General features: G+C 57.8%; 1 protein-coding gene across 3 annotated transcripts in view; it reads left to right on the top strand.

Annotated features, from left to right (window-relative positions):
• The window catches only part of CTDP1 (CTD phosphatase subunit 1), a 56,886-nt gene that overhangs the window by 1,484 nt on the left and 28,751 nt on the right, over window positions 1-26,651 (top strand). For all 3 annotated transcript variants that reach the window (XM_040478527.1, XM_040478526.1, XM_040478525.1), the window contains exons 2-10: window positions 8,880-8,963; window positions 9,588-9,681; window positions 10,921-11,049; window positions 13,751-13,901; window positions 16,338-16,428; window positions 18,213-18,379; window positions 19,476-20,465; window positions 21,840-21,981; window positions 22,555-22,758. In XM_040478527.1, the coding sequence (XP_040334461.1) occupies window positions 8,880-8,963; window positions 9,588-9,681; window positions 10,921-11,049; window positions 13,751-13,901; window positions 16,338-16,428; window positions 18,213-18,379; window positions 19,476-20,465; window positions 21,840-21,981; window positions 22,555-22,758 (2,052 nt within the window). The remainder of the gene's footprint in view (window positions 1-8,879; window positions 8,964-9,587; window positions 9,682-10,920; window positions 11,050-13,750; window positions 13,902-16,337; window positions 16,429-18,212; window positions 18,380-19,475; window positions 20,466-21,839; window positions 21,982-22,554; window positions 22,759-26,651) is intronic.

The following is a 26,651-nucleotide window of genomic DNA, read 5'->3' as shown; positions in this document are numbered from 1 at the left end:
CCTTGGCCTATGGGTAAGGTGCCCGCGCCTGCCCAGTGAGCATGGACAGGATGGGATGGGAGCTGCCTCGGGGCTGCACCCTCCCCGGAGCCGTCTGGCCGGCCTCCTTTGGAAGGGAGGAGCTCACTGGGCTGTGTGTATATGGCACACTGTGGTTTGCTGTCCTCATTACTTTGAAGTCAGAGTTCACCTGACCGCCGCTTGGGCGTATAAACTTATGAGCCCATAGTTGTGGAGGTGAAGCCCAGTGCTGGTGTAGAAGGCTGTGTAGAAAGTTCCTGAGGTGAAGGGCTCTTCGTGTCCTGGTCTTCCTCTGATTATACAAAGAGGGCCACTGAGGCCCAGACAGGTCAGGCCCTGGTCTTTCTGTTCCTCCCATTGTACACAAAAGGCCATTAGGGCCCAGGCGGGCCGGGGACTAGTCAGTGAGAAGCTCCATGTGTAATGCTTTGATCCCATCAGCCAGACTAGCAAATCAAAGTAACCCAGCATGTTAATCTCACCAGTCAGCAAAGAAACGTACCTGATGACAAGTTCTCAGTAGGGAGTTTTTCTTGTGTGTTTTTGGCATTTGAGGTTTAGGGTGTCTCACTGCCGTGGTTCATCGTAAGGCTCTTTGCGGACCCGATGACAGTGTTGCTCCTGGCGCGCAGGGGTGAGTGGGCACAGGTGAGGCACCGGCACAGCCAGGCTCACCTGCTCGACGTTGTCCTTGTTTTCATCCTCGCTGGCGTCAGCAGGGTTCGTCCCATCCACGTCCGTGGTTATTCTCAGGCAGCGAACAGTTCTAGGAACTTAGAAATAGTGCTTCTGGGTGTGCCTGAATTCATCACTAGATTATCGTTTTGGCCGGTAGTAGGAGGAACGTTTTTGTGCTTGCTGTCAGGTAGAGGTAGGAACCGAATCCTTTCTTCTCAGATAGGGAGGGTGCTGGGGTCCCAAGGGGCTTTGGCACACCCAGCAAGCTGCCTTGTCGAGGCTTCACGTTTACATCCTCCTCCCTGCCGCTCTCTCCTTAGGCCACGTTTCATCCAGGGGGTGCCAGTGTGGGGAGGGAGACAGAATGAGAGTACACATCTGTCTTTGTAACTTTCACGTGGATCACAATTATTTTGATTTGAAAACATTAGGACAGGCCGCTGTCAGAAATTCAGTCTATTAATTGTTACTTTACCTAACGTCCTTCTTTTCGACCTGTCTCCTTTTATGTTCATTGTCATTCACTGGGAGGTGTTGAAGTCTGCAGAGGAAGATGTGTGAAATACTCAGGGAACAAGTCTGGTGGTGGGGCAGGACCAACAGGGGGAGACCGGGGTGGGGGGTGGGGAGGGGGCTGTTGCTTTGTAAGACCGGAAGCAGTTACGATTGCTGGCATGCTGCTTTGAAGACCTTGGTGGCCCTCTGAGGCGCGGATTGGAGACGACGCTGAAATTCTGTGAGTCCTTCCCAGCCTGTTGAGCCCAGCGGTACAGGGGAGCACTTGCTTTTGAAACACGTTAGAGGAATGGAGTTTTGTCTAATAAATCGTAGTCGACCCACTGGAAGCTCATACAGTTTTGAGAGAATTCTAGAAAGAATGCCTCGCGGAACCTGAGTGGCTGACTCTGGGTTGCCGCGGGCACTGAGAATGGATAGTCTTCCTATTTTAGTTTCTTCGGATGCTGTGGGCTCTGTCTCTTCCAACCGCACGCTCCGTCGCCAGGCCACAGGTGGCCGAGGTTCTGTGAAGCAGCTGTGTCCCCGCTCTGACTTCAGCGTGCGCCCAGCCTGAACGACAGCGGGGTGACGCTGTGGCCACCACCGCCGCTCCGCCTCGTCGCCGGCACCTCCCCCGCTCCTGCGGTGTTCACCATCGGAGCGAGGGTGCTCTTTTGCCCCTTTTTGGACGTAATTCCAGACCTAGAGAAAAGGTGCGAGGATGGTGCCAGGAATCCTCCAGGTGTCACGCGGCTCTCCCACAGGTCAGGACGCTGCCACAGCTGCTCACCCTTCTTCCTCACACGCGGTATCTTCCTCAAGTTGAGGACGTTGCAGATGTCTCCTCAGAGTAACATTTTCTTACCTAACCACGGTGCGGCGGCCAGAATCAGAAATAACATCCATGCCGGGCTGTTTTCTGCTCTTTGGATTCCCCTGATGGGCCAGTAATGTCCTTGGAAACGAAAGAACACAGGTCCTGTGTCAGGCTCCGCCGTCTGAGCTCCTGGATCTCTGGCCTCGAGCGGTTCTCCTGTCTGGTCCTCCGTTTTCTTCTCGTCAGCTGGTGGTTTTGCAGACTGACTCCGTTCCGATCGCCGTGCGCATTTGGGCAGGGCTTGCCTGGGTACCTGTGCGTGTCCCGAGCAGGCCTGTCGGGCGACAGGTAGCCTCGGTCCGTCCCGTTCTGGTTTGTTCCGGTGAAATGTTACTAATTTTCCCGTCGTAATCGTTGAGCATCTTGTGAGAGATACCTTATTACTCAGTAAATATCTTAAGTTCTCTCATCAAATGGCCGCCCATCATTTTTGGCATCTTGAGGACTCTTGTCTGAATTTCCTGTTTTTTACCAGGATTGTCCAGGGGTGGTGTTCTCAAGCCTTTTGTTGTTCCTTCTCCATTTTGGTTGGCTTTCTACTGTAAGAACCCTTAATTTAATAGTGTAGACTCTGGGATTCTTGTTTTATTCAATGGGTTGTAGTCCATTACTACCATTTTTTCTCAGTGCTCCGATTGTCCCAGGTTTGGCCAGCGGGAGCCCCTCACGCTGACTCCTCTGGTGAGGCCCTTGGGTCGGCGCGTGGCCGTGTTTTCTGACACAGATGGTATTTAGGCTCCTGCTCCCCAGCTCTGGAATCACCCCATTCTCCAAGAAATTGTGCTTCCTTTTAATGGAGACTGACATTTGGGAACCGAGATCCGGGCGCACAAGTGACGTTTTGCCCATCGCGCTTGTGTGCTGAGCTCCGTGTTTAGAGCTTGGCGGAGGGCTGTGAGCCGCCCTGGCCTGTCACAGGAAGACGGAAGGTGAGACCCAGCCTGCGATAGCGCTGGCTCCGCCAGCAGAGAGTCAGGGTGCCCGGCTTCCTCACACCGTGCTCTTCCTGTGCCCTCGGACCTTCCCATCAGACCAGACACAAAAGCTGATGCGTGCAAAAATTTCAGGAAGAATTCGATATTTGTGTATTTCGGGAAAAATTACTTCTTTAGGAATCGCGTCGTGATTTTCCTATGGATTTTTTTCAAGGACAGACCAGGAAAGTTAGCGTTTACTGGTGACTGACTTGACATTCTGGGGCTGGTCTCCTGGGTGAAGTGTTTTCTCCAAGAGGTCACAGCATGCCCCTCCCTGCAGGGTGTGGTGGTGTTGGCTCTTTGTTGGGTTGAGGGTAGAAACAGTAGGGTCACTGCCTGCCTTTCATCCCTCTCGCATCAGTATCTGCAGATGAAATCATGCACGGAAAAAGGGCATTACTGTTACCTCTTAAAAATACTCTTTCCCTCTCTCGGCCATCCGTTACTTTTTTTGAGAATCCTTTTAGCCCTTGTAAAGGTGCAGAAGAAGTCCACCGATAATGTTGAGCTCCGCTCTGACCCCGCAAGACAGTTCTGAATGACCTTTTAATTCAGACAGAAGATAGGGTCTCTTTACTCTCCTTTTAATTTAGACGAGGTGTTTCCGAGCTGCTGTCCCCTGGGCCACATGTGAGTGTTGGTGTGGCCGAATGGGAACGGGGTGGGGGACAGACAGCTCGTTGCCTTGGCCACACGTCTCCGTCCTTTGTGACAGTCACAGGTCGTCATGTGCTGCACTCGGGCACATGTGCTGTTTGTGCAGGTGTGTGTGTCCCGTGTGGTCCAGTCCGGTGTGCAGCTCTCCTGCTCTCCTTCCTGGGCTGCAGCAAACTCCAGAAGCTGGTCTTGAGGGGCACACCACCAGCTGGGGTGGCTCGGCGGCCACACACGGCATCTTTTTACCTTATCCTTGGTCAACGTTTGCCGGAAACGTCTTTGCGAAGACACGTGGCTCCTCCCTTGTGTGCGGAGACCGTATCGTATTGTGTTTTTAATCACTTCCCCCCCCCTTCGCCTGGCAGGTGTGGCCTCGGCACCCTGTATGGATTTACAAGTGGTGGGTTTCTACTGTCACGTTGCTTGGCTTGGGGGCCTCTTTGCTAGATGCGGCACGTTAGTGTTTTCTGACTTGGGTAGTCTGAGAAGATTGAGGGACGTTTTGTTTTGCCTCAGATGATGGTATATCTCCTCCCCCTGCTGTGTGGACTCACCCGCCTGTGCTGATCCCACGTCTGTGTCAGGTGTAACATGACAGACATTGCCAGGGTGAATTTAGGTGGAGACCTCGTGTCTAAATTTAGTAAATAGGAAAATTCTCTGTTCGTATTCACTATAGGGAGCTTTGAGCTTTGAATGCTATGGGTGACTCTTTTACATCAGAGAGAGGTGTGGAGTTTTGGAACGAAGGCATCTTGTGGGGGGGTTAGGTTGATTTGTGAGTCATTCATGTAGCTCTTACACGTGTCACGTGATGACGACGTGTAGTGTCGCCACAGAGGGGGTCCTCATAGAATCTTTGTGTGGTGTCCGTTTCGTGTGCCAGTCGTTGTTCAACGTTAAGTATTCTTTTCAGGTGTTTGGGGTCATTCGAGTCGTCCCAAGTGCCTTTGAGAGCAGGGCCCCCTGCACCTGCTTCCTGGCTGTCACCGACTGCCTTCTTCTTGGGGGTGGATGGATGCTGCTGAGGCACGTGGCCTTGGATAGTCCACCAGGAAGGGCTTCTAAGCTGACACCCCGTGTGCTTATCATCTGCCCTGGGGTTTGCAAGGGCGTATCCTGTGCCCACTAGGCCTCTCCCTGTCGATGCCAGTAGCTGCCCCCAGGTTGTGACAGCTGGAGGCGTCTCCAGGCTCAGTTTCCCGTGGGGAGCAAACACAGCAGGTGACTGAGCCCTGATCTGCTCTGTGGAATAAGACAGGCAAAGCTCCTTGCAGCACAGAAAGTTACATGACTTTTAATGTCATCTGTAGAGAGAAGACTTTGTAGAGAAAGGTACACGTTCAGGCCACGTTGCCAAGGGCGTGTGGAGTGGTTAGAGTGTGTGCCCCCACCCCTGTGCCCCTTCGTCCCCACCTGCCTCCCGGTTGCCTGCTGACAGCTAGGCTTTGCCTGGGACTTGGAAACAAGTTGACAGAGCAAGGACTCTGTGTCTTCTGGGCCTTCACGGGATGGCCTGGCGGAGCGCATATGTGCTTCACGCAGTGCGGTGGGAGCTGAGAGGACTTCCGGGAGGAGGTGTGGCTCTGGATATGGGTTCAGATAGAAAGAAGAGGCAGAGGTGGCAAGTGGCAGGCTGGTCTAAGCCGAGGGAGCCCCCGTGTCGGGGGGACCTCCGGCAGCACTCGGGGGGCACACCACTGGTGGAGCACGTGGGACCTGAGTGGCCATGGAGTGGCATGGCGAGGTCCTAGGGATCTGCGGGGTGACAGGAAGGCCGGCTGCCGTGACGCTGGCTGTCACACTGGATGGCACGCCTCCCTTAGCCTGGGTTGCTCTGCGCAGGTGACGTGCAAAGCCCCCCGGTGACCGGATGGTGCTGGGGGCACAGGGCCGGGCTGCAGTGCAGGTGCCCGGGGACTAGTCACGTGCTCCTCTCTGCCTCGCTGCGGTGCTCTGCCGCAGGGTCCTCTGGAAAGGCCACCAGCAGCCCTAAATCCCCAAGTTTGGTGGCCGTGTCCTCGTTAGTTGGTGGTCTGCCGGTACCAGATACGCATTTTAACTGCATGGTTTGGCGAGTTCTGACAAACGTGTGTGCCTTGGAAAGCACCACTCACAGTCACGATGTGAACGTCTTCGTCCTGGTGTGTGTCTTGATGCTGTCCGGTGTCTCTTCGGGGCGTTTGACACTGATATTCCTTTCCCGGAATGTTCCCTCCCTGGTGTCTGCTGTGGACCCGGCTCCTCAGCCTTTGCGAGCACTGATTTTGTTTTCTGCTACACTTGACCTTAGCCAAAAGGCCGAGAAGCGATGATGATTTTGCTTTTCGATTGGCATTCTTTTTTCCGCCTGTCCCTTAATTGTTGGGGTTCCCCAAAGGCCTGCCATCTGTTTTATTGGCAGCGGTTAAGCCCTAGCCTGGGATAAGCAGCCCACGAGACCTGTATTCCGTGGTCCTGTCCACGTCCAGGCACACGTCCACCTGTGTGGGCAGCTGGTGGTGCCTGTGCCTCCCTCGCTCGGTTTTCCAGGCAGACTTGTCCTTTTCGTGCCTGGTCCCTGGCAGGCTCACTCCAAGAACATCTGCGAGTGTCCACGGCGCTCCTGGCTCCCTCGGCTCTCACTTCTGGCATCTCCTGCCCGCACTGGTGCACTTAGAGCTCGTTTGCCCGCCCCGCTCCTGGCACCTTCGCGGCGCCACCTGTGGGTCCTCCCTGCTGCGTTCAGGGCTCTGGACCCTTGAACGGTTGGTCTCGAGTCTGCCACTTTCCACGTGCTCTTAGCTTGGGCAATCTGAAGCCAGCTGTGCCTCACCTGTGTGGCTTCGCCTTGGCTCCCCTCTCCATCCCACACCTGCTTCCTCTCGGTTTGTCATGACCCTCCTGTCACCTTGTCCTGGAAGAGGGGCTGTCCTAGAAGCTTCCTTCTACTGGAGGAGAATCAATCCTCTAGAATTAGCTGCCCATTCAGGACTCCCCTTGAATGTCAGTGACCTGGGCAAGACCAGGATTTCTTAAGGACGCAAAATATCTGATAAATTGGACTGGGTTAAAATTTAAAACCTGATCTTCAAAAACCACTGTTAAGAAAACGCAAAGGCTGACTACCAACTGGAAACACATACCTCACAAAGTGTTTCGACCTGTTTATTGCTCGAGCTGGACACCAAATGTGTCTTCGGGTTAATGTTTTAGGAGAGGTTGGTGGAATCTTCCTTTCCCGTTTTTGGGGATTCATGAAAGAAATACTCCCCAAGCCATGAGTTTGCATAGAGAAACGGGTGAAGTGGGTTAGTGCAGACTGGCTTTTTCATGTCATGCGTGTCTGCCGTGTTCACAAAGGAGGCCTGGCCAGCAGATCACACCGCACCCGAGACTGGAGTCCTTCTGCTCCTGGTGCCTGGGTGGCCTGCGCCTTCTTACGCGACTATGGGTCCCCAGAACCTGTAATTAAAACACAGGCAATATCAGCATTTTTAAAACCTACCCCTAGCATTCCAGGGGGCAACCAGCAGCTTTTTGCCAGAGTCCAGAAGGCCCGACAGACCCCCCGGAAAACCCTATTAGCCAACAGTTGACCTCCACCTTTGACTTTTGGGAAGGTGCACGGCCGTCCCCTTGCCGGCTCTGCCCATGTCCTCCCAGACGCGTCGCCTTTCTGGACCTCTTACTTCCCCGCCTGCACTTGGGAGAGCAGGACAGGCAGGGAGGGGGCCCGGCAGGACGGAGTCTGAACAGCGGGTCGTCCGCAAGGTGGGCCACCCGGCGGGCAGCTCCGTGGGAGGGAGTGTTCCTCGTGTGGCAGGAGCTGAGCCAGCTGTCCGAGGGAGGGCTGATTCGGGGGTGCCCGCCGTGAGGGCTGGGGTACGAGAGGCCCGGACCGTGGCAGCCGCTTGGTGGGGGTGGGGTGGGGTCTGGATGATGAAGGAAGGGTTCTTCTGCAGGGACATGAGTGGGGACCGGGTTTGGTGGGACGAGGTGCCGCGGGGCCGGGCAGGTGGGGAAGGCCAGACCCGAGCGCCTGCTCCGGACGCCAGCAGCACAGGGCCCGGTGGTAGAAGGCTGAAGAGACAGCACAGGGCACCCAGAGAAGGTGGGCAGCGAGCGGGGCGGGGGTTGGGGGGGGGGTCCCGAGGCCTGCCGGCAGGAATATAGAGCCCGAAGACATCTCTGGGCCGGTTGGCGGAGGACTGGGGAGACGGCGGGTTCTAGGTAGAGGTGGCAATGGTGCTGAAGGCAGGAGCGCGCGCACCCACGGAGAGGGAAGAGGCAGGCGGCAGAGCGTGGCCCTGCCCCGCGCTTGGTTTGCGGTCGAGCCGGCTGCCGGGCTGCGGACACACAGGGGTGTCGGGGCGCCACGTACCCGGTCGTGAGCGGCAGAGTCGGGCAGGAGGGGAAGAAGGAGGCCCTGTGTGGAAGGGGGGTGCCGTCCCTGGCAGCCGTGCGCCCGTGGAGGCCGTTGGGTCCGGAAGCTCTGGGGCCGTCTGGGTGGCCATCCGTGCGGCCTTGCTTTGTGAGGAAGCACCCAGGAAGGCCCTGCGTCCCAGATGCTGGCCTGACCGCCGCCTGGGTGCCCCCGGGTCTAGGTAAGGGGCAGGAGACTCCCGCGGCCCCGAGTTACAGGGCCTCCAGAGCTCTGACCACGCAGCGTTTGGGTTTATGTGGAAATCGTCGCATGGGGTGAAAACTAGGAATAACACAGGAGTTCCGTCAGAAAACTTGCACTGAATCAGAGCCGCTCTGTAGACTGGGAACGGTATTTGGGAGACGACACCGTTGGTTATTTGTTGGTATTCTAGCAAGTTGCTCCTTGCCACGTTAGCGTAGGTTTCCGTGTTTTAAATGGTTTCTCAGAAGCCTGAGAGTGTCAATATTTCACATACCCTAGGCTTTCACGTCGTCCCAAGTCCGTTCTCCCGACAGGACTAGTTTTTCGTCTGTCGTGCGTGGTCGTTCTGGGTTGCCCCGTGGGGACCCGTGGGCGAGAAGCCCTCCTTTCCCGCCCCGGAAGCAGAGCCCCGCCACGGGGTGAGGCACGCCGGGTCAGGTGGGGGTCGCTGGGAAGATCGGTACTGAACCCCGGGGGCTGTACACCCTTGGGGCGTGTGGTCAACCAGGGGATTGTGCTTCTCTCCTTCCTGACGTGGGACCGTCTTCGCCTCTGTTTCTAGGGCCGTCCTGGTGCGGTTGGAAGGCTGTAGCCATCCGGTTGTCATGAAAGGCTTGTGTGCCGAGTGTGGCCAAGACCTGACCCAGTAAGTCCTGGCAGCTTGCGGGTGGAAGGCGGCACCTCTCCGCGTTGGAGGTGGCACGGGGGCCTCAGGCACCCTGCTGTGTCCGGTGACCCGAGGCAGTCTCTCGGGGAGCTGTCCTTTCTGGCTTTATTTCCATAAGTCCCGAAAGCATGGAGCACGTCGGATGCTCACAGGCGTGCTCGGTTTGCTTTCCCCTCCCCGCCGAGCACGCTGCACATCCTCCCGGGCCCCCCGGGCCCCCCCGCCCCACTCCCTGGGCTCCTTCACCACCAGTGCTGTGCGGTCACGCTCATTGTCTGTGCAGAGCAGCGCAGACTGTCCTGTGTTTGTGTAGGTGAGGGCCTCTGTTGCCGTGTGGCCGTCACAGTTCATTTCCAAGAGACCTTCGTGTTTTGTGAGAACTTGGCCTGTTGTCAGACCCTGGATGGCCTCTCAGCAGCTGGCCGCAGGAGGACGTGCTGCACTGAGCTAGCAGTGAGCCTCACCTGAAGTGTGAATTAAAATCCTACCCTGGAAGCCCCGGGTGCTTTCCGGGCGTGGGTCGTGGGGTCACCCACGGTCCTGCGTGCCTTCTGTGTACAACTCGTTCAGGGTGTTCACGTCTGGCCCTTCTCCCGTGTGCAGGTTGCAGAGTAAGAACGGGCAGCAGCAGGTACCTCTGTCCACGGCCACAGTGTCCATGGTGCACAGCGTCCCAGAGCTGATGGTGAGCTCCGAGGTGAGTCCTGCCTCTGGCGGGGGCGACGTGTCGGACAGAACATCTCCGGAGAACGGCAAGGAGCATGTGTGGGCCTTGTGCCGTGCAGAGGACGGTTGCAGAAAGTGCCGCGTCTGCGGGCGTCATAGCCGCTGGTGGGACCGGTGGTGTGTGAGCAGCGTGCCGCCCCCCCTGCTTCTGCTTTCCCAGAGGGTCCTGCTTACCGGGGATGCGCCGGCCTCACGGCCTTGGAGCCGGGAGCCCTCCCGGGTGCTGTGGCTCACATGGTCCCCCGTGCGTGGCCGGGAGCAGTGGGTCTGGGAGGCCGACCGAGGGGAAGGCCGGAAGCTGCCGGAGGCTGCAGTTTGAGGGCTGGGAGCAGGCGGCTGTGCGTCGGACCTGAGCGGGCAGCGCCGGCGGAGCGGACGTGGGGGCAGGGAGGGGACGGGAGAGCACGCAGTTCGGCCCTCCTGTGGGGCAGTCCCCGAGCATCCCCGTACCCGCGGACCTAGCGCACGAAACCGCCCTTACTTCCCCTGCATTTCAGAAGTCACGCAGGCAGTGTGGGTCAGGGGTGTCCTGACCCCCATTTTCATAGGCCAGGGGTGCAAATGGCGGGTGAGGGAGAGACACCAGGATGAAGCCCTTGATGGGTTGTGCAGAGACTCAGCTCTTGGTGGGGACCAGTCTCCCGGCTGCCCGTTTATGTAGGTGGCGGGTGAAACTTTTTCAGTCACGATTTGATGAGATTTGTGCTTTTAAAAAAATTTATTGAAGTTCTGGTTGGTTAACACACAGTGTAGTGTCGGTCTCAGGAGTAGACTCCGGTGATGCGTCACTCAGGGGCCACACCCAGCGCTCATCCCAGCCCGCACCCTCCTCAGTGCCCGTCACCCACCGGGCCCCTCCCTCACCCACCTCCCCGCCAGCCACCCTCAGTTTGTTCTGTGTGGTTAAGAGTCTGTTGTGGTGTGCCCCCGTCTGTTTTTGTGGACACAACCGGTTTCTTTTCATTTCTTTTTTCATTGGTTTACACGTTAAATCACAGGATTACGATCACAAATCATAACGTCATCAGAGTTTGGACCCAGTGGACTGGCTGGGGAGGCTGGGGTCTGGGCAGCATGGCCCCATGTGCTGTGTTAGCGTGCAGAGAGCCTCGAAGCACCTCTCCCGGCTTCTTTTGGTTTCTCCTGACAAAATCGAATTTTGTTTTGGATCCAGATGTACTTACCGACCTTCCTTTCTATTTCGCTTCAGCAAGCCAAGGAGCTGGGAAGGCAAGACCAGCAGCGGCTACATCGAAACAGGAAGCTGGTGCTCATGGTCGACTTGGACCAGACGCTGATCCACACGACAGAACAGCATTGCCAGCAGATGTCAAACAAAGTGAGCGGCCCCAGCAGCTCCTCTCGGCGATGCTTCTTGGGCCAAGGAGGCTGGCTGGGGCGGGAGCCCAGGGCCCATGCTCCCAGGGCCATTTCCCCTAGCTGGTCCCCACCGGGAGGTGCCGAGGCACGCTCCCACCCTCCGGTGCCTGGTCCACACGTGGTCCCGTGAATCAGGAAGGTTGAGGGTTCGGGGCCTGGAGGACCCAAGGCCCAGTGGTAGACAGTGGGGTCGACGGCAAGGGAGGAGTGGTCCGGGGGGGACACAAGCCGGCAACACCTCTGGAAATACCTGGAACACTGGGGGCGGGGGTGCAGGTGGGTACCTGGGCCTGCACTCACGACAGCAGATAGAGGCTGGGTCCGCTTTGCATAAATCCTTCCGGGAAATTAAATTTCCAGAGAAAGTAAAGAGTCAGGGGCGGAACCCTGTTTGAGTATACGTCGAGCCTCTTCCCACCCTTCGCTCCTTTCCTCTGTATGGAGCCTGGGGACTTAAATTTCTGGCCCCTCCCCAAGGCATTGAGTCGTGCCCGTTACGGATGGCTGTCTGAAGGCTGGCACCATCTTCTGCCTCCTTGACTAAGGAGGCCTCACCGGCGTGGACGTGGTCAGTTATTTAAAGTCTTTGTTGGTGGGGTTGATGTGCAGACCGTTGTCGGTGCCTGCAGGTGTCGGTTCCTAGCTGTGGCTGCGCGTGGTGGGAGAGCCTCTGACAGGCCAGCATCCGGGGATGTGAGACCCCAAGGGCAGCAGGACAGGTCTGCTCGTGGTCCCGGGATGGGCGTGTGTCTTGGGGGGGTTCGCTGCAAACTTTTCTCGGAACACACCAGGCCGTTTTAGTTTGGCCTCGTGAATAAATCCAGTGACACAGGCGCAAACGTGGACCATCTCCGCTAGTCCCGTAGGCCGCAGAGTCACTTCCGCCTCCGGACGTTGCTGACGGTGAGGACTGATCTCCTACTCGTGAGCGGAGAACTTGTCCTCCAGCAACATCCTTGTCACTTCAGTTCTGTCTCCCATAAAACAGCGTGTATTTTTTTTTTAAGTTTATTTGGGGGGGGGGGGGGGAATCCCAAGCAGGCCGCACTGTCAGCACAGAGCCCAACATGGGGTTCAAAGTCACGAACCATGAGCACATAACCTGAGCCGAAATCAAGAGTCAGACGCTGAAGTGACTGAGCCACCTAGGAGCCCCAACAGCACGTGTTTTAGTTGTATTAGCACTTTTTTGCTATCGTTACATCTCGTGTCACCATATATTTTTGTGTGCAGCATAAGGTGTTAGTAAATACTCTGCGACTGTTTCATTCATAACAACTCTGCTTAATTATCTTACAGCTGGAGGACTTCAGGGGCGCCTGGGTGGCTTGGTCGGTTGAGCGTCCGACTTTGGCTCAGGTCATGATCTCATGGTTTGTGAGTTCAAGCCCCACATTGGACTGCTTGCTGTCAGTGCAGAACCTACTTCAGATCTGTCTCTCCCTCTCTCTCTGCCCCTCCCCTTGTCTCTTTCTTTCTCTTTCTCTGTCTCTCTCTTTCTCTCTCAAGAAATAAACATTAAAAAAAGAGTTGGAGAACTTTATGTAAAGCAGTAGTTTCTGCACGTATGTGCTTGTGTGTACGTGGCCATAACCGGCTCTGGGCTTCATTGTGCCTTTGAAGTCGGCACGTTTAATTCATTTCACAGCAGTTTAAACTCGTCGTAACATGCCTGTTCCTCAGCTTGTGTGATCTACAAGGTGAAGGTCTCCTCCCATCCACGTGGACGGGCCTCAGCTCTGGCTGGCCTCCATGGCTCCACCCCCACCCATGCCCACAGGTTACCTGCGGGCCGGCTCTGCCCAGCACTCAGGTGTGCACCCGCACACCTGTTGTGACGTCTAGAAAGATGTGTTTAACTCTTCACTTTGGCAACCTGAACTTGTGTTTTTAAGGACGTTTATATGCACCTGTGGAGGACACGGAATGTGATTTCTAGAATTCCATACTCCAAAACGTTTTAACAGAACAGCTGCTTCATGAAGGGTTTGACCACTTTAGAGCTAGTAAAAAGTAAGCCCAAGGTCGCTTACTTTTAGTTTTCAGTGTTTCAGAGTTCTCTTACTGAGAAGATTAATGATAAATAGGGATTAAAAGGATCAACGTTTAGTTTCCTAAGGAAAATAAGTTTCTTTGTATATTAATGACATGTAACTTGTTGGCGTTACTAATCTTACCTGTCTACTAAAAGTGGTTTGAAATACTGTTTCAGGTTTGGTGTTGTATTTGTAAGTTAGTAAACCCATATCTTAAAGCAGTCACTGAGCCAGACTAAGTTCCGTGGGACTGTTTGGTTTACTCCCATCAGTACTTGGGGGGGGGGGGATCATGCGTGGATCACCGGAGACCTGTTCTAAGTGATCCGCCGTGGCCGAGCTATTTGGCAAGTGTTAGGGTTTGAGGACACAGATCCTTGCTTTGCTGTTAACAGACAAAGACCACGGTCCAAACGGTGCGAGGATCTGCTGACACCGCTGAAGCCCGTGGTTGCCGAACGTGGTGACCGTGGCGGTTCATCACAGGCAGCGACGTGGGTGGGTTCGCTGCCGGGACCATCACTGACAGTGTCTTGGGTGGTTACCGCGGGGGGTGGGGGGCGCAGCCTGGAGGTGCCGTCCAGGCGCCTCATGCCTTCTCACCGGGCACGCCTGTTCTTCCAGGGTATCTTTCACTTCCAGCTGGGCCGCGGCGAGCCGATGCTGCACACGCGTGTGCGTCCGCACTGCAGGGAGTTCCTGGAGAAGATCGCCAGGCTGTACGAGCTACACGTCTTCACGTTTGGGAGCCGGCTGTACGCTCACACCATTGCAGGTGGGCGGCTCAGTCCTCGGTCACCCGTGCCGACTCACGCATCGCGTGGGCGTTGTCCCCAGCGGGTTAGGTCTCTCTTCATTTTCAGTGACATCCTTAAAGACAAGGGGACACACGAAGCTCTCCCAGGCTCCTTTCCAGTCCCCGAGCTAGCTCTTGCCTCCCGAAATGGGCAGGCCACCCCTGCTCTGGTCAGGCGCACGCCGCGGGCTGGTGTGAAGGTTGCTCAGCACTGCAGCTGTGTGGAAACGTAGAAACTTGCTACGTAAGCCTTCTCAGGGTATTTTTGTTTTGGTTTGGAAATACCTCTGGAGCCATGTTGCTTACTGATGCTCTAAGTGCAGGTAAAACGATTGTCTCTTATTTGTAAATGAATGTCGTGGTGACTTAGTGTTAACCTGTTGTCTTGGTGCAGCTTAGTGGTTGTGTGCTGGCCGTGCGTGTGCCTCGTGTGTGCATAGGTGTCCCTGGTGGTGCCCACCAGTGGCCCGTCTGGCTGGGGGCGGAGCCCCGAGCCCGGCCTTCACCCCGCCCAGGGGCAGCTGGGGCCCGGTCCGCCCTGACCGACTGGATGTTGGCACCTGCATTGTAGGTGCTCACAGCTCCTTCGTGGCCAAATAAAGTACTTCCGAATGGAAATATTTTTACGGGTTGGTTTTGGTCTTTGTTGACGGAGAAATGACTTCCGAATCCTCCTCTACACCTAGCGCCCCGTAAGAGGTTGTTACCACGAGCACATTGGCTGTGTGTGGAAGTTCCTTCCTCGTGCAAGAAGGAACTTTCCTGAGATGCGAACGTGGTGGGACCACTCCGTGGAACTCTCGTACCAGTCGTACCAGTGAGCACCAGCACCCTGGGTGGAGGAGCGGTTAGGTCCTCGGGTACCCCCCTCAGGCTGCCTCCTGGCACAGGACGACTTGCCCTTCCCCTGCGGAGCCTTGGCATCTCTCTGGACCTCCATCAGGAGGACCTGCATGGGGTAGAGAAGATAACACCGGTGTAAATAGAAGGGCTTGGGGGAGGCGTCCCTGGCAGTCCAGAGGATGTTCCCGGGGGCCTCAGCCCTCCAGAGCGAGGCCTGCCTCAGGCCATCGGCGCCCTCTGCGCCTCACGTGCTTTGTGCCTGAGAGTCCACGTCCAGAGACGTGGCAGGAAGTTCCCCTTCCCGTGGGCCAGCATCCCCGCACGGGCGGGTGCAGAACCCCTCGGCCGAGCAGCACTGAGTCCGGGGGACCCACAGTCACCGCGTGGCCGCCTCCAGCACGGGCGATGGCACCGCGCACGCAAGAGGCCCTGGGAGGAAGCCCGAGGGACGAGTGTCCCACGTGGCTTTGAGGTGGTCGAGCCTTCAGAGGGCAGGACGCTGGCACAGGCAGGCCCTGGGGCCGGGTGGGTGCATTCTGGCACCAGGTGGGTAGACTTGCTCGTTGGCAGGAGACTGCTGGGGCCCTGCCGTGGTTTTTCACCAGTTTCCAGCCATGGTTTCTACACCTTCCTCTTCCTGTCACCTTTCACGTTCTGAAAGTTCTCGCTTTCACGGAGTGTATGTTTTTAGTGTAGTTAGGACACGTCTCTTTTTATTCGGATAAAACCGTTAAGCGTTTGAGGTGCTTTTCACTTACTGTAGAGATTCCAGTAATTCTATGAGAATCTTCAGGTTTAGCCACTGAGTGACATCAGTGTTCGTATGGGACTTACGTTTTTCTTACTTAGTAAGGATGTACATTTGGAACGTTTCTTCTCTGAGTCAGTGTTGTTTGTTCATAAGCGCACAGATTTAAACCCTTTAAGTGCTGCGTGGAAGGCCCTGTGCACGGCGGCGTGGGGCACGTGGTGCAGACACCAGGGCCCTGGGGCGCACTGGCTTTGATGGGGGGTGTCTGGTGGTCCTGGGGTCCCGGCCGACAGCGAGTTGTGGAGGTGGGCTGCCGTGCCCGCCTTCACAACGATGAGGGGATACACCCTGAAAGGGTCTCCAGAGGACGCGGCCGTATCGCCGGATGGGCACGAAGCTGCCCGGCGCCTGGCTCACTGCTTCGCAAACGGCCGAAGGTGCGGGGAAGCTGCACGTGGCGGCACAGCCGGACTCTTCAGTCCCGGCGCCCCACACGCCACAGGCCGTGTTCACGTGTTTGTCGCCCCTGCGCACCGCGAGCATCCCCGGGGCGTGTTGCTGAGCTGTGTTCATCTTCTGTTCTCAGCCAAGTCCCAAGTAGTGTTAGATTCAGTAAACGTTCCGCAAACTCATGCCTTTAAACACAGTAGAAGGAACCGCGAGTGAATCACAGTCCTACCAGGAAAGACGAGGGCGGTGGGTGTCCGTGTGTGACGCTTTGTGTCCCTGCTGTCCTCACAGCACAGTAGGGGCTTCACCACCTGCAGAGCAGGACATTCACGGCTCACGTGTCTGACCTTCATTTTGTTTTCTTTCCAAAGGCTTTTTAGACCCTGAGAAGAAGCTTTTTTCTCATCGAATATTATCGAGGGATGAATGTATTGACCCATTTTCTAAAACAGGAAACCTTAGGTACGTACCTGGTTGTATTCATCTCCGGGGCTCACTGGGAAGTTTGTGGTGGAGAGAGCACCAGACCCGTGATTCTGGGTTTATTCCCCCCATTCCTTCGTCCCCCGCCCCCCGCCATGGCACCCAGAAAGCCTGCTGTGTTACCACCACAACCCTGCCTCCCCCACTCCCCGAGGATCCAGGCAGTGGTGGGCTCCTGGGGTGGGGCTTGGCTGGGGCCCCAGAAGTCGGGGGTCTGGGGAGGGCAGCTGAGAACAGGGCTGGGACGTGAGGGATGAGGGAGGTGACAAGCCAGGGGATCGGAGCCCTCCCAGGCACCACAGCTTGAGAAGAGGAGGGGCTGGTATTTCCTTAGGGGCTTGCACGCTGCGAGTCCTGCTGGTTCGTCAGATCTGGAGTCACGTTCCCACCTCTTCCCGGCACCGCCATGGGCCCCTGCCTGTCCCCCCTCTACTCTTAGAGTGGGCGCTCCCACCCCATCCAAAGGCTCCTGGACATTTTAGGACTTGGCCCATTTCTCCCCGGAAAGACCGCCCCTGCCCCCCCATCCTATACGGCATCAGTTGTAGTTTGTTTCCTTGTATGTTGCTTCCTAAGGATACCTGGGCAGTGACAGCGAGGCCTGTGGCCTTCTGCCTGGGCTTCCTCAGGGAGTGTTCCATGTTTCAGATTCAGGCCCCCCCCCCCCCCGCCCCGCCTCACCTGCCGCCCCAGACCTATTGGAGACCGTAGGAGCCAAGAGGAGAATGAGCACTCCTTTCAGAAACAGATACTGCGTTTGCTAGTTAGCATCACACTGATGAAAACAAAGAACGATGGGCGGTGCTGTCCCTCCCGTGACTGACTCGGGGGTGGGGGGAGGCTGCCTACAGCAGCAGCACTGGAGAAAGGTGGCCCGATCCCTCCCCGGCAGGTGACCGGCACGTGGCTCACGGAGGTGCAGGCAGCAGGGCTCTCTTCCCAGTTTTTATCTCCCTCATCTAGAGTTACAGGTGCCAGAAAGCATCAACTCTGTTGTTATTTTAGCTGCCATGTATTTTGCCTACGGGAAACAGACTCCGAGTGATAATAATTTTGGACACGTGAACGTGCGTACCTGGGTGCCTGTAGCCGTCAGCCACTAGAGAACGGAATGGTGGGAGGCAGTCCCCCGAGTTTATTTCCAGATCTGAGAACAAATTCGCTTAGAATTTTGAGTCCTCCGAGCTCGCCCGAAGCTCAGAATTGTGGACAGAAATAGAATTTAACAAGGCTGTGTGAGGGTACCAGGACCCTTGGTAACGTTTCTGCTGACCCCGCGCATTCTAATAGTATTTTTGGACTCAAAAAGAGACCACGCAGGCGCGCTGCAGGAGACCGTTGTCTCAGATAGCTGAGCTGTGAGGTCATGTCCTCCCGCCTTGACCTGGAAGCCTTTCCCCGTGGAGGGGCAGCAGCACGCTGGCCACTGGCTCGTTAACTTGCTTTTGTAAATGTGTTGGGACGTGGCCGTTTGCGCAGTATCTGCCGGCTGCCCGGGATGGGGGCACGGCCCCCAGACGCTAACCTCTCTGCGCCGTGGCTCCGCCTTGAGGAACGTCACAGACGGTGGAGAAGGCGTAGCTGCTGTCATCTGACTTCACCTGGGAACTTTGAGAGTTTAAATAGGAGCTAAACCAAAGTCCTGCAGTGCGATTTCCGGCTGTCTCTGATGAATCTGTGACCTACTGACTGCTAGAAAAGATTATCGTGACTCTGATTATTTTTCGTAAAATGTGCTAGTTCTGGTGCATTTTTACTTCCAGAAATCTCTTTCCCTGTGGAGACTCGATGGTGTGCATTATTGATGACCGGGAAGATGTCTGGAAGTTTGCCCCCAACCTGATAACCGTGAAGAAATACGTCTACTTCCAGGGCACAGGGGACATCAATGCTCCCTCTGGGTCACGGGAGTCCCAGGCGAGGAGGAGAGGTGGGTGACCTGGTCGGGAGAGGAGTAGCTAGCCCAGACCTCCCTGCGTGTGTCCCGTGTCCCATCTCTGCCGTGGCTGCTGTCAGTCCGAGATTCACTCTGTCGTCATCTGTGTTTCAGTGGTTGAGACCGACACCCAAACCAATGTTTGGTTTCCACTTGGGTTTTTTTTTTTTTTTTTAATAGCACTAATCTGAGTATTTTCGTAATTGAATAAAGATTAAGGAATTTGCTTAGTTTAGTACATCTGAGACTTGTTATCCTGGTTCTCTTTCTTTTTTTTAATATTTTCATTTATTTACTTTTGAGAGAGAGGAGAGAGATCGTGAGCAGGGGAGGGGCAAAGAGAGAGAGAGAGATACAGAGAATCCCAAGCAGGCTCCATGCTGTTGGCACAAAGCCCGAAATGGTGCTCGAACCCACAAACTGCGAGATCGTGACCGGAGCCAAAATCAGGAGTTGGATGCGTAACCGACCGACCCCCCGGATGCCCCATCCTTGTTTCTGAGAAGACAAGCAGGACGCTGGGAACTTGGCCATCGCGGTCCTTAGAAAGCATGAGCTGTGGGTTGTAGCACCTCCAGCTCCTTGGTGGGTGGCGCTGTGCCCTGGCCCAGAGCCTTCAGGGTGCCACACGGCTTCGCTTGTCTGGTGAGCTTGAAGCCAGAGTCTGTCTGGAGAAAATCCAGAGTTTTGGTTGGAAGTGTTTCTGATGATCTTCAGTTCATGAGATGTTCTGAGGTGGGCAGTGATTGCTGGAGGTGCAGGCCAGGAGAAGGTGGGACCTGAGGGCGTTCCTGCGGGGCACAGATGGGATGGCACGGCCAGAGCAGGGCTGGGGGTGCCGCCCACGGGCTGTCCACCCACAGCGTGGAAACCAGCAGTGTTCTGTACGTTTTTAAACCACTGTAAAAAAACAAAACCAAGTGGCCATCTGTGGCCACAAACCTGGAATATTGGCTGTCTGGTCCTTCCAGGCCACAGGCTGCCAAGCCCAGGTTGGAAGCGTGGTGAGAGCAGACGCAGGGCGCACTGCCATTGCTCTGACAAGCGAACGTTAAATACCGGTCCCCTTCCCTTTTGTGTGCACCTGTAGTGACTCAGTCTTCTAAAGCTGCCGACGTCGCGGAACACGCTCCGTCCGTCAGGGAGACCGAGGAGGGACGGCAAATCCCTGGGGTCGAGCAAAGTAACGGCCTTGGGAAGCCCACGAGGGAGCTCAACGGGGGTGTCTCCCCACGGGGGGGCTGGCCCCTGCCCGGGCAGGAGGAGGACAGAGGCGCCCGGCCCACCACCCACGGCCCCTTGGCTGATGGCAGGGGACCCCCAGCATGTGCTCAGCCGCACGGTCGGACATCGCTGGAAAAGCGGCCCGCTCAGGGCACGGCAGGCGGTGACCTGGACTTTGACCTTTCCAGTGACAGCGAGTCGGATGCCCAGTCGTCCTCTGAAGGCGAAAGTGGGGAGAGGAAGGGCCTGGAAAGGCCTCAGGGCTCACGAGATGCAGGGAAAGTGGCGCAGCGGGGAGGCCCTCCTGGTCCGGGAGGGGAGAAGCCTGCGGGAGCCAGTCCGTGTGGAGAGTCTGCCCCGGGCGAGCATCTGGATGTGCAGGACGAGGACGAGCGGGACGGCCTCTGCGGGCTGGGCGGGGGCTCTGCGGACAGGAAGGAGGCCGAGACCGAGTCGCAGAACAGCGAGCAGTCGGGCATCACGGCGGGTGAGTCCCTGGACCAGAGTGTGGAGGAGGAGGAGGAGGAGGAGGAGGACACGGATGAGGACGACCACCTGGTCTACCTGGAGGAGATCCTCGCTCGGGTGCACTCTGATTACTACGCCAAGTACGACCGCTACCTCCGCGGGGACAGCCAGGAACCCCCCGACATACGCAAGATCGTCCCTGAGCTCAAGAGCAGGGTGCTGGCAGACGTGGCCATAATATTTAGCGGGCTGCACCCCACAAACTTCCCCATCGAGAAGACGCGGGAGCATTACCACGCCACAGCCCTTGGAGCCAAGATCCTCACTCAGCTGGTGCTTGACCCCGATGACCCCGACAGGGCCACCCACCTGATTGCTGCGAGGGCAGGTAAGCGCCCGTGCCCCAGTCCTGCCCGTGGTGCCCCCGGTGCCGAGCACATCCGCGTCGGTCTCGGGTGACCGCTCTTCGAACGAGCACATCTGCTCGTTTCGTGCGGAGTTTTCAGAAGTTTGTTTCTGTGCCCGTGTGGCATTGTGTGGGTGTGTGCTGTGCACGTGTGCCTCCCGGTCACCGCCACACGCTCCCTGTAGTCGGGCTCCTTCTGGAGTGGGCGGCGCCCGCGGGTCAGGTGAGCGTGAGGGGAGCCTAGTTACCGGTCGTCTGGGTGCTCGGTTCAGCGGGTGAGAGGGCGGCTGAGCCTGGGTTTGAAAACCGGACACGGGTTCAGGCGGGGACCGAGTAAGTCAAAAGGGATCGAAACCCGAAAAGTGAAAATTAAAGTCGTTCTAGGAAAGTCCCTCTCAGATGCTCAGGCTGCAGGAATTTCAGCCAACAAAACGGGCCTCCCCGCCCGCTCTCTCCCCCCCAGTAATGGGCGGAGTCAGGAAAAACCACCTGGTTGCTAAAAGAAAAAAACAAAACAATTACCGTTTCTGCATGGTCCTCACAGACTGCAGCGTGGTGTTTTCTGAGCAGGGATGCCCCCGATGCTCCAGGCCGGGGCCTCCAGGTGGCAGCCTACCCACGGGGCAGGCTTCCCCAACAGGCCAGCTCTGTCCCTGCGTGCATCACATCCTGTTTGACGGTCGCATAAAGGGGCAGATGGAAGGAAGCTCCATGTTGGTGTGAAATGTTGGGAGGTCCTAACTGGGAGGGGGGCCGGCTCATGGCAGCCCCCGCACCCCGTGTGTGCAGTGAGCCCAGAACCCCCGCCTGGGCGCAGCAGGTGTCCCGGCTGTCTGTTAGCCATTCCAGGGACACAGCTGCATGCACGTCGGGGAACACTGCATGCCTCCCTCCCAGCCTGCACCGGGCCTGTCCATGCTTCAGCCCGGCTGTGCCTGCCCTACCTGGGCTACAGTGGGTGCAGGGGTGCTGAGTGGGGCCCTGAGCATCCAGCAGAGAAGCAGAGATGAGACGCAGCTGGAAGGGCATCTGGGCAGCGTTCCTGCAGCAGCAAGCTGGGGGCATTTGCACACATCAAGTGCACGGTCTCAGGGAAGAGTCCTTGGGCAGCTGGCTACAGGTCACGGGGGCAGTGGGAAACTCCCCACGGAAACAGATGGGCACCTCCTGGCAGGGGTGAGGGGGTCTAGCGAGACCCCACGGCGGGCCCCTGCTTCGTGGGGCGGGCCAGGGGCCAGCAGCACGGACAATGAGATCCCGGATTTGAGACACGTTGATTGTGGCAGGCAGAGTGATTCAGGGCTGCCCCTTGCCCGCGGCCAGGCTGGAGTGTCAGGCTGTCCCCCCCCCCTGCAGGCACAGAGAAGGTGCGCCAGGCCCAGGAATGCGGGCAGCTGCACGTGGTCAACCCCGACTGGCTGTGGAGCTGCCTGGAGCGCTGGGACAGAGTGGAGGAGCAGCTGTTCCCGCTCAGGGCTGACTACGGCCGGGCCCAGAGGTGAGTGCCGCGCCCGCTACCCACCTCCCTCTCCCCTGGGGTCCCCACGACCCAGGCCGGGCCCTTGCTGCCGGGCCGGCGTTCCCAGCCCTGCCGAGCACGCGCTGTGCAGAGTAGCTGCCTGCGCTTTGTCCAGACGGTGCCACGCGGCCTTAGGTCTTAGCAGGGAATCTCGGTTTGCCTGCATTTCCTTCCTGGCCTTGGGGCGGTGTCGTGAGCCACGTGGAGGCTTCACGAGTGCCAGCAGCGTGCCAGCGGCAGAGGGATGGTGAGGGGGGGAGAGGGGAGCCTGCCGGGCCTGGTGGTGCTGCAGAAGAGGCCCCGTCTATGCATTTGCAGGGGGAAGGCCTGTTCTGTTGAGAATGGCCTGAGAAAACACCTCCTGTTCTGTGTCTGAGCTTGTTTTGGGGTAAAGTTCGGAAGCGGGCGTCGGGGGGGTGGGGACCGCAGGCCCCGGCTGAGGTTCCAGGCAGGTGCTGGGCATAGGCTTTCGCTTGTGGCCCCGCTAAGCGGCGGTTGCTGGGTGTTTGGGTCTGTTCCAGTGCTTTCTCGGCCCTTGTTCTGGTCCTGCAGGGAGGATGGCCCCGCAGCCTTTCCCGACAGGCAGGGTGCACTTCCGACCGCCTTGTTCCACCCGACGCCCGTCCACCCCAGGGCCCAGTCTGGGCCGGAAGTTCGCATCTACGATGCCAACACGGGCAAGCTCATCCGGAAAGGTGCTGTGGGCCCCGGGCCCCCCAGCTCCCTGGCGGTCCACACGGAACACTCCTCCTTCAGGTACATGAGCTTGGGGCGGCCGTGCAGCAGCAGGCGGCCCTCTGAGCCCCTGAGACTGCGCACACGTTGAGAGTGGACCAAAAGTGGTGCTGGCGGGACATGAAGTTGGGGTTTGCTCTGTCCTGCGTTGGGGCTGGGCTCACCCGCTGTGGCATCGGCTTCTTGCACAGTCTGTCCCGTCTTGGGCCCCGACCCTGGAACAGGTCGGGTCAGGGTCTAGCCGGTGAGATGTTCTGCGCACCCCAGGCACGCTCTCACATTTGCCCGGCGCTGTCTCCGACAGGCCGTTCCGTCTGCACATTGGACCCGTGCCCAGATGCCGGCCCACCTCCCCAGCCCGACCCCATGGTGGTGGCGGAGGAGCCAGCTCTGGGCACCCCCTGGTGTCTGGTCCTGCTTCCTGCCGAGATCTGAGTGAGGGAGGTGGTGGCTGCTCGTAAACGGGAACGGAGGGGAGACTCTTCACTGGGTCAGTCCTGCGCTCCCCTGTCTTAAGTCTGAGGATTCAGGACACGCTCTTTGCCCGCTGGCACATTCTGTGTGTCACGAGAGTTCGTTTCTACTGCTGAGATGGTGAGCTCACCCCACTTCTGCGGTCCCTCCATTTGAAAGGAGCCTGACAGGTGTGCAGGACGGTGGGGTTCAGGCCGCTGTCGAGGCTCTGGGGAGGCTGGTGTCGGGCCAGGCCATGGGGGCCATCTGGGCAGGGCAGTGTCGGGCCCGGCCACGCGGGCACAGGTCTGCAGAGGTGAGGTCAAGGGAGCCACTCCCGTGAGGTCCGAGGTGGACACCGGGGCCCAGGAGGCCTGAAGACAGGGACAGGATTAGCGGAGATCTTAGAGGTGTTTCTGATAAAGTTCTGGTCAGAGGCTGTTAGACACACTGATGGACCATGGTGCCAGCTCGGCCGGAAGCCAGCATGGCAGCACGAGAAACGTGTGGCCCCGGAGCTGTCAGGGGCAGCCAGGGAGGCCTGAGGGGAGCCTCAGCCCAATGCAGCACCAGAGATGCGGTCCAGGTGGAGGCAGGTGTGAGTGGACGCTCCAGGAGAGGAGACCGGGGCAGGAATGGGGGGGGGGGGGCGGTCAGGAGAACAGGACTCAGTGCAGTCAGCTGGCAGACCACTTACAGGTGGCCACCTCCGTGCTGACCGGCAGGTCACGGGACCGAGTGCACTCGTTCTGCTCAAGGAGCATAGACGGTTCTGCGCCCCCTTAGCCAGCGTCTCCCCTGGGGCGTGTGCCCCGGATCGTGCGGTGGCCCGTGGCCTGCCTCTTACGGGTCTGATCCTCCTGCTGACGGCAAACAGTCCTGGAAGCTGTGGTTGGGAGGCCCCGACACGGTGGCCCAGCTTGTGTGGAGCAAAGCCAAACGCAGGGGCTGCGGGGGCAGAGGTTGGGGTTTGAAGCTGTCGGCACAGCTGGGGCTTGGGACAGGGCCTTTTCAGCAACGCCGCTGAGTGTTGGTGCTGAGACACGCCCGGTGAACGTCAGTGCTAGTAGCGCACGTGCTGGTGCAGGACACTGGGGTGCGGTGGGAAGGCACGTGGTGGGTGGGAAGGTGGGGCGTGAGCCCCGTGCCTGAGTCCGTGGGGCTGTGGGATGCCGTAGTGCCAGCCTTCCCCGTGTCATGCTTCTTGGGGAGAAGGCGTTCACGCAGGCGGGTGAGGGGAACGTCACTGGGGCGTGCCCGAGTTTCTTACCCTTTCTCGCAGGCAGTGCTGTGACCCTCTGTACTGATGTCTCCACTGCCAGGCTCAGCCAAGATGGGCTGCAAGGGGTGGTGTTTCCCCTGCACCCTGGGCGGCTGGTGGTCCTGAGTCGGGTTTGAGGGGTTTGTGGACCATAGGACTGGGGTGGGGGTGTGTCCTGTCTTCAAAACTGTGCTGCAGCGGCCTCAGCCTTCGGTGTCCACACACTTCCTCGTGGGCTGTACAGTTGACAGCCCCCCGAGACCGCCCCGCGAAGCCCCCCACCGGGCCCCCTCGGAGGACTAGCGCCTGACTTCGAGCGGAGCGGTAGGGCCCGTGCCGCTCACGGGGTACGAGCTGTGGGCCTCCGTCAGGCACCTAGAGCCCCCTCCTTGGAGAGGCGTGATGCCGCCCTTGGGATGGTCGTGTGGTTCAGGTTCTTTTCGTGGGTGACATTCTGCAGGGAGTTGTGGCGCGCGTCACGGGGCGGCGTGTGCGTTGAGAGCGCACACGGCACCTGACTCACAGCTTCCGGTCCTCTCGTGGTGGAAGGAGGCCTGAAATCCACGCCGTACCGATGTTCACGTGTTCAGGTTCTTTAGAACCTGCTTTTCGTGCCGTTGAAGGTTCAGTAGCAAACCTTTGAGTGAGTCGTAAGTGTAGACAACAGACGTTTGGAACGTTTCAGACTTAGGTTCAGAACGGTTTGGGGTCGTTCGGCCTTGCTCGAAATCAGTGGAAGGATGCAGGAAATCCAGGACGTGGGAGAAGAAGTGGCGGGGTGTTGTCTGAGCACACGTGCAGGTGGGGAGTGAACGTGAATAGAGCGGAACGCTGCGCTCCTTGAACGCTGGCGGTCGAGCAGCACACAACTGCCCTTCTGTTCTGACGGGTGTGTGTGGCGCGTGTGAACAGTTTCAGATGACTGAAAACCCAGCGTTTCAGCTCCGTCTTCTTGGAGGAAAACACACTGAGCTGTGGTTTATTCAGAGGTGGCTCTCGGTGAAATTTTCTTTTTTGAACTCGGAAGCGTGGTTTCCGCCAAATGTTAACTGAATCGTGGCCGGTCCGTGTAGGTATGCGGAAGGTTATTAACAGCGACCATTGAATCTTACTGATCCTGGAAGGGTGGTGGGAAGCACCGCTGTTTCCAGACCAACGTGTTACCCTGCTGTGGTCGATTCCATCAGGGGCAGCTTGAGGCTTTTTTAAGTAACTCTTGTCACCTTGTGTCAATTGTACTTCCTTTTTTGTGTGTAGGAAACCATATGTTCTAGAAATAGCGACTGTCGGTAGAATTTATGGATAGTTCTGTTTTCAAAATTGACGAAATGACACACAGGGAAGGTGACGCCCATCTCAGCAGCAGTCTAGAACTCAGCGGAAAGGGGAACAGGAGGGGACCGAGCACAGGCGCTCACGGGCATTGTGGGGTTGCTCATGACCCCATGCGTTGTTTCGTCTTTGTGGCCATAGAGTAAGGTCTTCCTTTCCATTGAGACCTGTTTATTTGATTTCACGTGCCCCACACGCCTGTGTCCGTAATCCTCCCGGCACCCGCGGCCACCGGGACATCCACACCCCCAGGCCTCGCAGATGGAACCGTGGGCTGCCGGGCCCCTGCCCCTGTGTGTCCAGGGCTGCAAGAAGGAGGGCCCCGAGATCGGTGGCTCGGCGCCATTCTGAGCCTGGAGCCCCACGTAGACCCCATTGTGACAGGCCGCCTGGAGCTGTGGGCGCGGACACCGCTCCGTGCACTTGTCTGAGGCCCTGAGGATTGTGGGTGTCTGTTCTCTTTGTTTTGATGTTTTTGGATCTGGGCTGGGGACCCGCCTAGAGGTCAGAGCTCCTTGGGGCTCTCCCACTGTTGTGGACGTTCGCGAGGGCATTTCTTCTCCCCCGTGAGATACCCGTGTGCAGAGCGCTCAGGGACAACGTGGGGTAAGAACAGGCTTCGTCCGGTTGCCGGGTGCAGTCTACCTCAGGCTTCCGCAGGCGGGACCCTGGTGGGACCCTGGGGTGCAGCGGTGAAGGGGAGGCCTGGTCTGGGGCAGGGGTGGGGCAGCCAGGACCACAGAGGAGCAGGGAGCGCTCGCCAAGCTGTCGTCAGACCTTCCCTCTCTCCCTGCAGGGATGGGGCCGCAATTCTGAATTCCTTTTTGTTTACCCATCGTTAAGGTGTGTTGTTAGTTGTGAGCATTTG

Source organism: Herpailurus yagouaroundi, unplaced genomic scaffold (assembly GCF_014898765.1).
Source record: "Herpailurus yagouaroundi ecotype Mexico unplaced genomic scaffold, PumYag 142, whole genome shotgun sequence".
NCBI lineage: Eukaryota > Metazoa > Chordata > Mammalia > Carnivora > Felidae > Herpailurus > Herpailurus yagouaroundi.
This window is presented reverse-complemented; position numbering and strand designations above follow the sequence as displayed.